We start from the raw sequence: 12,261 nt of genomic DNA, 5'->3' as shown, positions 1-12,261 counted from the left end.
TGACAGTCTCCCTCTGTAGCCCAGATAGCCCAGGTTGGCTTAAAGTTCCTCTGTACCCAGGCTCCCAAGTCCTGGGATTACAGCTGTGTACCATCACACCCACATCCTCATTTCTCTATGATTTTTTTTCTGCAGTGCTGGTAATTGAGTCCAGAACATCGTGTATATAAGGAAGCACTCTAGCACTGAGCTACAGCCCCACTCCATCCCAGTTCTCCTTTCATCTTATTTGCTTAAATCCATCTGAACTTTATTGGGGTATGATGTGAAATAGCTTTCTAATTCCTAGCACCAATTGTTGAGTAACTACATTTTTGCTCATGATTTGAAATGTCTATGGGTCTATTGGAATGGAAGGAAAGAATCATTAGGAAATTATTTTGGCATCTGGAGAGATGGCTCAGTAGTTAAGAGTATGTTGCTCTTGCAGAGGCATAAGTACAGTTCCTAGATCCACCATCACCATAACTCCAGGTCCAGGGCAAAGCATGCTGTTTTCTGGCATTTATGGACTAGACACATAAATATAAAATAAATATATTTTTTTAAAATAAAGGTCTGACATTTTTGCTAGAGTTTTTTGGTGCCACGGTAGGAGATTCCCAGAATTGAAAGAAACCTGGAAAAGAGCAGCACTTCTTAGTTACTTTTCTATTACTATGTAAACACCATGGCCAAAACAACTTATAAAAGAAAATGTTTAGGGCCTGGAGAGATGGCTTCCTTATATACACGATGTTCTGTGGTTAAGAGGAATGTTTGCTCTTCCAGAGCTCTTGAGTTCAATTCCCAGAAACCATATGGTGGCTCACAATCTATAATGGGATCTGATGCCCCCTTCTGGCATGCAGGTATACATGCAGGTAGAACACTTATACATAAATAAATAAACACTAAGAAAAGAAAAGAGCTGGGCAGTGGTGGTGCACACCTTTAATCCCAGCACTTGGGAGGCAGAGGCCGGTGGATTTCTGAGTTTGAGGCCAGGCTGGTCTACAGAGTGAGTTCCAGGACAGCCAGGGCTACACAGAGAAACCGTGTCTCAAAACACCAAAAAAAAGTTTAATTTGGGGCTTATGGTTTCAGAGGGGTAGAGTCTATGATGGTGGCAAAGGCATATACAGAGGAACAGCTGAGAACTCACATCATGATCCATACCTCAGAAGCTGAGAGGTATTTTGAAACCCCCCAATCCTACCCCAGTGAAACACATTCTCTAAGAAGACCACACTTCCTAATCCTTCCCCAAAAGTTCCACCACCCAGGGACCAAGTATTCAAATTCATGAGCCAATGGAGACCATTTGCATCCAAACCACCACAGCATCCATAGGTAACCAACCCTACTTCCTTGTTTTTCACTACAGAGGCGGGGTGAGGAGTCTGGTGAAATGGAACAGATTTCAATCATTGAAAGGTTCCCATACCCATTCCAGGTGAGTCATTTTGCCTAATGCAGTCTGGAAAAGCCTCTGTAATGAAGTCATTAGGAATGAGTTGAAGGAATGACACTAGGTCCCAGTGAGCAGAAATTGAACTTGCCAAGTAAGATAGGTTAAGGAACTAGGTGTATTTGGTCCACTGCACAGTACACCAGTCACTAAGATGAGTTTCCATGAGAGAAAGAGTTTAGTTACAAGGCAGACAGTTGTAGAAGAAGGAGATGCACGTCTCAAATAGTCTTCTCTGTTAGGGTTACAGGACATTTATTGAAAACGTAAGCAGGGCAACATATAGTATAGAGACAGGTAGTTAAAGATAATCAGCTGCTGGCAAATGAATCAATTGTCATGGTTCTTCATGGGACACATATTCAGAAAATTGTATGATCCGAGGACAGAGGGTTTTTTTTAATCTATATTAGACCATTTATTTGAAAATCTGCACTGGCACAAGAGAAGAGCTAATGGTTTCTCCTAATTTCCTCTCTCCATCCTAGTACTTCTCTCTCAGTCTACTCTCTGTCCCTTGTAACCCCCTCACCTAACCTTCTCCTCTTCTGTCTTCCTTTTCTTCCTGACCCCATCCCCCTTTTAGTCCTCTCCCTCTCTGTCCTAAACTCTCCCTCTTAATTTTCTTCTTCTTCTCGTCTTCACTTACTTAAACAATGATGAGACTTCTCCACAAGATATAAGGCAAGTCTCAAACTTACAACCCTCCTACCATAGCCTCCCAGCTGTTGGGATTACAGGCTTATTAACTATTGCTACTACACCCAGTCAGAACTGGTAGTTCTGGTTGGTAAGAGACCTTGGAGGGCCTTGAAAGGTAACCCAGGCAACAATTATTATAATTAATCTTATGTCAGAGGTCTTTACAGCAAAGCTGAGCCTGGCCAATACGTACCTCAGCTGTGTTATTTGCAGGATTAATGGGTTCTTTTTGAAGTCAAATAAAAGCAAAGAAAAGATAGGTTAGTGTAAATGCGATTAGCCTGGCTGTCTTTGTGACTAATAATGATATAATGTAGGATTCTGTCCTTCTTTGGAGTCTTAGACATCACTATGTTTTATTCTTTGAATGCCAACATTCATGAGAATGGCTCTCAGGTCCTTCCAAGATACTTCTGAGCTGCAAACGACATATATTTTGTATTGGAAGCCCTTTATTTAGTACACATGCATCAGAAGCCTCCACGGAAGCAAGACCAACAGGCAAAAAGAAAAATGTAAATAAGCAAAGGCTTATTTATTTACATTTTAAAACTTTATAAACAATATATGGAATTGACAAGCATATTTGCTTTTGTGTTTTCCCCATCTACCACAATTTCTTTCCATCTACGCCTCAAAAAGGTTATAAATCAGCAGGAGCCCTATTCTGTTATGTCTTGTTTGTGATGACTGAATTGAGAAAGGCACTCTGCTTATTGACTGATCTCACTTCCTCCTGGTTCTGCTTGTCTATTTAATGGTGGTCATGTGGGCTGAAAAGGCAAAAAAGGGGAGGGAAGGGTTAGTATTAGGAAGTCCAGTATGGGGGAGGCTTATTAGACGTTCACATACATTCTGGTCTAGTCTGAAACAAATGAAGAGTGCCTTTTTGATAGATGCAATGTAAGCCATAGAAGAGAGTATGTTTTGGGCTTCCAGATGGCTTTTTTGTATCCTGAGAGCTGTGTAGATCACATGCAGTGAATGTAGTAACCTCCGAAGCGGTGAAAGTCAGAAAAGGAAGTGGAAAGTCTCAGGGGAGGGGGCTTTCTGTCATGGATTTATGAGCACAGCAAGACCAACAGGCAAAAAGAAAACTGTAAAATGATTTCTTTCATGTCACTGACTGTTAGGAAACTTGTGAAGGTAGGGTGTTTTAGCATTATTTTTATTATCACTGTCTTTGAACATGATATTGTTTGGCTGTGTGAGCAGATAATGAAGAAGAGCATTATATAATTAAGAATAATTCATAATTCAAAAAATTATTTGACTTTAGAATTAATTGTGATATCTATTAACCTTATGAGAGTTAGACCCCAAACTTTTTTGGAGATACTATTTCACTATGTACCCAAGGGTAGCCTAGAGTTCACCATCCTCCTGACTCAACTTCCTGAGATTATAGGTATATGTCATCATGCTTGACTTTAAAACCAAATCTTTTATATTTTATGCATCTCTGTAATACCTACCACAATGAAAATGGTGTTTGAAAAATAGATTTGATGATAGTCCCCAATATATACATATTCAATTTGAAATACGTTTGTAGTTTGAATTTGGGTTTGTTTTGACAAACATTAATGAGAAAAGACCACTGGAGAGAGGTGTAATCATCACAAATTAAAATTTTACTCCTGGGGCTGGAGAGATGGCTCAGCAGGTAAGAGCACTGACTGCTCTTCTAAAGGTCCTGAGTTCAAATCCCAGCAACCACATGGTGGCTCACAACCATCCATAAAAAGACCTGATGCCCTCTTCTGGTGCATCTGAACATAGCTACAGTGTACTCACATATAATAATAAATAAATCTTTAAAAAAAAATTTTACTCCCTCTTATCCAAGCCAAAAAATAAATAAATAAATAAAGTTTAAGTCAAGCCAGGTGGTGGTGAGACACACCTTTAATCCCAGCACTTGGGAGGCAGCAGCAGAAGCAGGCGGATTTCTGAGTTTGAGGCCAGCCTTCTCTACAGAGTGAGTTCCAGGACAGCCAGGGCTTTACAGAGAAACCCTGTCTCGAAACACCAAAAAAAAAAAAAAAAAAAAAAAAAAAAAGTTTAAGTCACATAGATTATCCTTCAATTTTCTTCCATATAAACCAAAATTTAATATTGAGATCATCATTATTTTCTGCTAAAGGAAAATTTTCTACCAAGAGCTAAGGGAAACATTGTAAACTAAATAGGTACATAAAATGTACATTAATGGGGCTTAAGAGTATTCAGAAGCTAAGAACTTTGAAGTCTCACATCCCCCCTGAACCACTGCTAACTGAAGACCTTGTTTGTTTGTTTGTGTTTTCTTTTATACAACAACTCACTCAGCTTTCTTGTTGCTTTCTGAGCCCTAACCTTGGAATTTGATGTGTTTGTCACTCCAGGTCGTATATGATGAAGGACCTCTCTATGTTTTCTCCCCAACGGAAGAGCTCAGAAAGCGCTGGATTCACCAGCTCAAAAATGGTGAGAATTGCTTTGAAAGTAAACTAGTTTTAGAAAGGAAAAGAAGGAAATTGTAAGAAAGAGGAGAGGAGGGAGAGAGAAAGAGAGAGAAGAGGAGAAATAAAGGAAAAGGAATTAATGAAAGGGAAAGGACTCTGCAGGGTGTAATAGAGGGAGGAGAAAAGAAGAGTGAAGGAGAGTGTTTTGCCTCAACAGATTAATATTCCATCATAGGAATAAAAGGTGACTTAATAGCCTGAGAGTTCTGAGTTCCATCACCATCTCTCCAGCACAATTTTGAACTTTTAAAATGTTGCTAGCATTATTGTTGTTGTTGTTGTTGTTGGTGTTGTTGTTGTTGTTGTTGTTGGTGGTGGTGGTGGTGGTGGTGTGTTTGTGTGTGGGGGGGGGTTAGTAATGGATAACTTTCAGTATTCAGTTCTCTCCTTCCATTGTGGGTTCCAAGAATGGAGTTTGTGTTTGCATTGACCGTTCCTTTACCCAGGAACTCATCTCACCAGCTCTCTCTAATGCAGTTTTGTAATTGTGGAAACCTTCATTTTCTTATTTACATAAGAATATCACGTAAATTCTATACAATTTACAAAGGTGGTATATGACTCAATGATTACACATATTTAACATCCTGGGTTTGAGATGCGTAGCTATAAAAATTAAACAGGGCATGAGAGTGCTTGAAGTCAGAGTCACAGAGCTTAGTGGCAAGCCACTTTCTACCACTGACTTTCACCAAGTAGGCCATGGGCTACTTTGTGGTCCAGCTTTTTCTTCCAAATGACCATGATGATAATGCCTGCCATACCCACCTCCAGAGTTGCTAAATAATCAAACAAATAATAGCATGTGTGAAAGTATGACTAGAAGCCAGGCAGTAGTGGCACATGCCTGTAATCCCAGCACTCTGGGAGGTAGAGGCAGGCAGATTTCTCAGTTCGAGGCCAGCCTGGTCTACAGAGTGAGTTCCAGGACAGCCAGGGCTGTACAGAGAAATCCTATCTCAGAAAAACCAAATCCAAAAAACAAAACAAAACAAAATGTATGACCAGAAAAAAAAAAAAAAACATAAGGGACTAGATAAGACGGCAGCAGCCATCCCCTTATTGTGGGTAAATGGCTTCTAAGGAGTACTTTGTAGTCGTTGCTTTGTGAAGACCTAAACTTGAACATTTCCTCAGTGTTTCACCACATAGTGATTAAGATAAGCGTTACTGCCTTGCAGTGGCGGTGCACACCTTTAATCCCAGCACTTGGGAGGCAGAGGCAGACGGATTTCTGAGTTCGAGGCCAGCCTGGTCTACAGAGTGAGTTCCAGGACAGCCAGGGCTACACAGAGAAACCCTGTCTCAAAACAACCAAAAAAAAAAGAAAGAAAGAAAGAGAGAGAGAGAGAGAGAGAGAGAGAGAGAGAGAGAGAGAGAGAAAGAAAGAAAGAAAGAAAGAAAGAAAGAAAGAAAGAAAGAAAGAAAGAAAGAAAGAAAAGAAAAGCATCACTGTAAATGCTTACAGCACAGGATGCATGCACATATTCTAGTGTGTATATATAGCTACATGTCAAGTGACTGAGAGATTAACTGGTTGAGTTGACATCAGGAAAGGCTGCCTAGAGAAACAGGAAGGAGGGCAGACTGATAACAGCACAGTTGGGTTATTGCATGACAGCTCTTTGTCTTCACAAACATTTCGATTCTGATACTTGGTGGTTGGCCTTGTTCACTCCTTGAAAATATAAATAGTACAAATTATAATCACCAATTCTTTGAAGATAAAAGAGGAAAAGAAGAAAAGGACCATTTATTTATCGAATTCTTACTGTGCCCCAGACACTGAGTGAAGTAACTTGTATGTATTATTGGGTTTCATTCTCACAATAACCTTGGGCTAATAGCAACCATAGCACCTCACAGGCATATACTATGTTCCATAGTCTATGATAAGTGCTTCAAATGCATCGGCTCATTTAATCCTCACAATGGCTTTATGACTCTCCTATTTTCAGGTGCAAGAATTGAGGCTCAAAGAAGTAACATAGCCACTCATGAGCGTATAGCTATTCAATGGTGAAGTTTGGATACAGGCTTGAGACTCCAGTCTCAAAATGAACATACTATTTTCTGAGCCAGAGACATATTCATAAAGACTAATATAAGAACTAGAAAGTCCTTAGTGCCGGGCGGTGGTGGCGCACGCCTGTAATCCCAGCACTCTGGGAGGCAGAGGCAGGGGGATTTCTGAGTTCGAGGCCAGCCTGGTCTACAGAGTGGGTTCCAGGACAGCCAGGGCTACACAGAGAAACCCTGTCTCAAAAACAAAACAAACCAACCAAACAAACAAAACAAACAAAAAGAAAAGAACTAAAGAGGGCACCTATATTTGAACCACTTTGATTTTATTGACAGTGTTTCATTCAATGTCTTGCACATGGAAAACAATTGATTAAAAAAAAAAAGACAGGCATATTGAATTTTCTATGGGAGTAAGTACCTACCACCAACCTAGGTTCTGCAACGCTGGCTGACAGTGAGTTAGTTAGGAAACAGGAAACCATGGGCAGACTATCTGAGGACAAGTTAAGGAGAAATGTGTGAGTTAGCAGTTCTTTCATGCTTTGAACACTCATTTCCAAACCAAGATCATTAACCAAAATGACCAGAAGCTAAACATGAAGCTAAGATAGCAGAAACACTGTCACTTAAGCTCTTTTGTTAATGGTCCCTAGACTGTGTGGCTAGGGACAGACAGTTTTGCATTGTCTTCTGTTTTGCTGAAGACACCTTTAATATACATTTTCAAACTGATTTGGATATACCACAAAGTATTGTGTGTCACAAGACAAAGTAGGAGCATTCTATTCTAACAATACTATTTGTTAGAAATAGTTCTCATTCTGAACGATTTAGTTGAAAGTCTGTTTTTGGTTTTTTTCAAGACAGGGTTTCTCTGTTTAGCCCTGACTGTCCTGAACTCACTCTGTAAACCAGGCTGGCCTTGAACTCAGAAATCCTCCTGCCTCTGCCTCCCAAGTGCTGGGATTAAAGGCATGCGTCACCACTGCCCAGCTAGATGAAAGTCTTAATAATGTCAGGTTAGACCTAACTACTAATAATGAAAAAAGAAAAGATCTGTCCTGCTTGTTGTAGTGGTACACACCTTTAATTCCAACACTCAGAAGGCAGAGGCAGGAGGTTCTTTGTGAATTCCAGGCTCGCTTGGTCTACATAGAGAGCTCTAGGTCACCCAGGGCTACATAGTGAGACTCTGTCTCAAAAACAGCAACCAAAAATCTTTATTAGGAACATCAAGTCCTATTAGAATGATACTATCACTCTCTAAGGTTAAAAAACATCAAGTGGAAAACACCAAAATGCAAAGTCAAAGACTTCTGCTCCTTCTCCTCCTCCTCTACCACCTTCTTACCCCCTGCTTCGCCTTCTTCCTTCTCCTTCTTCCCCTTTCCTCCTTTTCCTTTTCTTCTCTCCTTCTTTTCCCTTTTCCCCTTATTGATTTAGTTTGAGTGCATTTGTGTGTCACGATGCAAGTCTGGAAGTCAGAGGGCAACTAGCCTTGTGGGGTTCAGCTCTCTCTGTCTACCACATGGAATCTGGGGACTGGAGTCAGGTCATCAGATTTGGTGGCAGGTGCTTTTACCTGCAGCCATCTCACTGTCCCCTTTCCTATTTTTGTTTTATTTTGTTTATTACAATATCTCACATTATATCCCAGGCTGGTATTAAACTTACAGCCATTCTTCTGCTTAAGCCTTACCAGTGCTAGGACTGTAAGTGTGAGTCATAACACCTGGTTTGTAGTAGTTTTCTCAATGATGCTTTCCATAAAAATGGCCATCTCCATAGGACTTAGCCATGGGCTCTTTTATTCCATTTTTCTTGAACACACCAGACACTTCAACATTAAAACACAACAGATATTTTTATCCCTTCTCTTCCTCTTCTTTAGTGCTAATACATAAAACCAGAGCCTTGTTCATGCTAAGCACATGATCTGTTGTTGAACTATATACCTCAGCCTCACATTTATTTCTGAATCTGTTAGGTCAAGCTCAATAAAGCCTATCCTAACTGACCTTCAAATTTAACGATTGTCCTGACCTCACCAAAATTAAGGGCATAGGCAAAGCTTCAACAAAAAATATGGGCAGTGAATCCTTCATGTCTAAAACAGAATTTCAGACAGTCTGCAAGCAATGTGAATAGACCAGGTTTTCAAGTACTCTGAGACGAAGTACCAACCATTTTGCTTCCCTGATGGCCTATCTCTATGTGGCTGAAGCCAAGTAGTCTTCTCTAAGCTCTCCTTAAAAAAAAAAAAAAAAAAGATTTATTTAATTATTTAATGTATGTGAGTATACTGCAGCTGTCTTCAGACACACCAGAAGAGGGCATCAGATTCCATTACAGATGGTTGTGAGCCACCATGTGGTTGCTGGGAATTGAACTCAGGACCTCTGGAAGAGCAGTCAGTGCTCTTTACCACTGAGTGATCTTTCCAGCCCCACTAAATTCTCCTGATTGAATACCCTGCTTTCATAATTCTCTTTTAAGTAGCTGGAAATACCAGCTCCAAATAGTCAACAAAATGTTGTTGTGCTGTTTTGCTTTGTCTTGTTTTGAGATAGGGCCTCACCTTGTAGACTAGGCTGGCTTAAAACTCACTGTGCATCTTAGACTGGTCTCAGACTCATGGCAATCCTCCTACTTTAGACTTCCAAGTGCTGAGATTGCAAGGCATAATGCAGCATGCCTGGCTACACAGATTAGGCAACCATTCTACCATTAGCTACCAATCCCTAAGAGTCTTTTAAAACTTGTTTTATTTTATGTATGTTAGTGTTTTGACTGCAGATATCCATGTGCGCCTCACGCATACTTAGCGGCTGCAGAGGTCTGAAGAGGGCATCAGTTCTCCTAGAAGTGGGGTCACATATGGTTGTCATTACCATGTGGGTACTGGGGATCAAAACCAAGTCCTCTGCAAGTGCTCTTAACAGCTAAGCCAACTCTACAGCAGTCCTTCCCCAAGAGACTTCTTAAGAAACAGACATTATTATGGAAAGTAAATGGTTCTCTTTTGTTGTTATGGGGGCTAGAGTCTTACTACTTTCCCAGGCTGGCCTGGGACTTGTTTTAGTTTACCTATCCTCTTGCCTGAGACTCCCAATTGCTGGGCTTACAGAAATGGACCCTATAAGTCTTTCCTTCCTTCTTTCCTTCCTTCCTTCCTTCCTTCCTTCCTTCCTTCCTTCCTTCCTTTTTAGATTTATTTTATGTGTATGAGTACACTCTAGCTGTCTTCAGACACACTGGAAGAGGGCGTCAGATCTCATTACAGATGGTTGTGAGCCACCATGTGATTGCTGGGAATTGAACTTAGGACCTCTGGAAGATCAGTCAGTGCTCTTAACCTCTGGGCCATCTCTCCAGCCCCCTTCCTTCCTTCCTTCCTTCCTTCCTTCCTTCCTTTCTTCCTTCCTTCCTTCCTTCCTTTCTTTCTTCCTTTCTTTCTTTCTGACAGTCTCACTATATAGCTTTTCATGACCTGGAACTTTAGACCTAGAACTTCCCGTCCAGGATAGCCTGAACTCACAGATATCTGCCAGCTTCAGCCTTCTGAATGCTACAATTAAAGGCATGGCACACTACATCCAGTGCTGAGAGGTGTCTGAACAAGTATACTGCAAAAGGAGACTGCAGGAAGTTTAATTTCCCCTTAGTAGCATACAAGCATAGACTAGATTGTCAGAGTGGGCAGTTGTTAGGTCGTCTAGCAGTTTCCACTGGTGCTCTGACCTTCCTGTACAAGACACAGAAGAGCTGGAGGTCTTGAAACCCTTTGGTGAAAGGTATAGCCTGGTGGGGGGAAGCAGAGAGTGACTGTGATCAAAGCAATTAGCCCAAGCAGACATTATTTAGAAATATCAGTGCCTGCTAATAATTAAAGCTATCTAGACTTTTGGCCACTTGTATTACATTACTTTTTTTTTTTTTAAGATTTATTTATTATTGTATGTGTAAGTACACTGTAGCTGTCTTCAGACACCAGAAGAGGGCGTCAGATCTCGTTATGGATGGTTGTGAGCCACCATGTGATTGCTGGGAATTGAACTCAGGATCTCTGGAAGAGCAGTGACTGCTCTTATCCACTGAGCCATCTCTCCAGCCCCTTACATTACTTTAAAAATTTTTTTATTTTATTTATTTTATTTATATGTGTACATTGCAGCCATCTTCAGACACACCAGAAGAGGGCATTGGATTCCATTACAGATGGTGGTGAGCCATCACGTTGTTGCTGGCAATTGAACTCAGGCCTTCTCTCCAGCTCTACATTACTGTTTTAAAAGTGTCTATAGGTGATATAACTGCCACCCACCCTGCGCTTGATCATGGTGCAGAGGAACATTGAGAAATTGGCAGGGGAGAGTGGATAAAAGTCTCTAAGGTCATGATGAAAAGCTGGGAATGTTGCTCAGTGGTCCAGCACTTGTCTACCATGCTCAAGGCCTCCATTTCAATGTCTAGCACCACCCCTACCCGCAAAAGTTCATGTTGTGAGAAGCATCAAAAAAGGTCATGTTTTTTGTTTCTTTTATTTTTGTTGTTGTTTGGTTAGTTTTTGGTGGGCTTGTTGTTTGTTTTTGTTGTTGATTTTTTTTGAGAGAGACAGAGAGTTTCATGTAACCCAGGATGGTCTCAAAATTGGATGGATAGTCTTGTCCTTCTGCCTTTCCTTACTTAGTCCTGGGATCACTAATATGCCACTACACCTGTTATATGAGGTGCCAGGGGTTGAACCTGGGGTCTTTGTGCATGCTAAATAAGTGCTCTCTCAACTGACCCACAGCCTCAGCTTCAGGATTTTGTATTGCATTTTCCCCAGCCAAACCTGGAACTTCTGCTCTTCCTGCCTCAGCCTCCCAAGTGCTACTTTGGGTTACACAAGGAAACCCTATCTGGAAAACCCAGAACCAGACCAAGCAACCACCCAGCTGACAACAACAACAATAGCAACAAAATAACTTTCAAGTTACTTTCTGCACTGGAAGATTTTGGGTTTGTTCTTTTTGTTTTGGTTTGGTTTTTGGTTTTTCGAGACAGGGTTTCTCTGTATAGCCCTGGCTGTCCTGGAACTCACTCTGTAGACCAGGCTGGCCTCGAACTCAGAAATCCACCTGCCTCTGCTTCCCACGTGCTGGGATTACAGGTGTGCGCCACCACTGCCCAGAAATACTTAGCAGTGATATGCGAGTGGCTCTTGTTCCTAGTGCTCACGGTTGCCAGTTGTTGCCACTGAATTTACTTCTCTCTGTTATCAGACATCATGGTCCCTAGATGCCTCTCAATATATTTGTTTGATTATGAATGTCAGTGTGGGCATTTATATGTGGAGGCCGTTTGTGAGTTCAGAAGGGAACTTTGGCTGAGTTGTTTCTCACCTTCCATCTTATTTCTGAGCCAGGCTCTCTCCCTTTTGCTACTGTGTTACACATTCAAACTTCTGGTGGATTCTCTTCTCTTTAACATCCATCTCTGAAGGAATGCTAGAGTTAGGGATTTGCACTGTCACATTTAGCTTTTTTTAAAAAAAATTATTTATAACAATAACAACAACCAATAAATATGTTT

At 41.0% G+C, this 12,261-nt stretch overlaps 1 protein-coding gene across 3 annotated transcripts in view; it reads left to right on the top strand.

Annotated features, from left to right (window-relative positions):
- Nucleotides 1-12,261, top strand: part of Btk (Bruton tyrosine kinase) — a 43,783-nt gene that overhangs the window by 13,858 nt on the left and 17,664 nt on the right. For all 3 annotated transcript variants that reach the window (XM_052170741.1, XM_052170740.1, XM_052170739.1), the window contains 2 exons: nt 1,367-1,435; nt 4,540-4,621. In XM_052170741.1, the coding sequence (XP_052026701.1) occupies nt 1,367-1,435; nt 4,540-4,621 (151 nt within the window). The remainder of the gene's footprint in view (nt 1-1,366; nt 1,436-4,539; nt 4,622-12,261) is intronic.

This window comes from Apodemus sylvaticus, chromosome X, assembly GCF_947179515.1.
Source record: "Apodemus sylvaticus chromosome X, mApoSyl1.1, whole genome shotgun sequence".
NCBI classification, from domain to species: domain Eukaryota; kingdom Metazoa; phylum Chordata; class Mammalia; order Rodentia; family Muridae; genus Apodemus; species Apodemus sylvaticus.
Note: the sequence above shows the minus strand (reverse complement) of the source record. Positions and strands in the feature narration are given on the sequence as shown.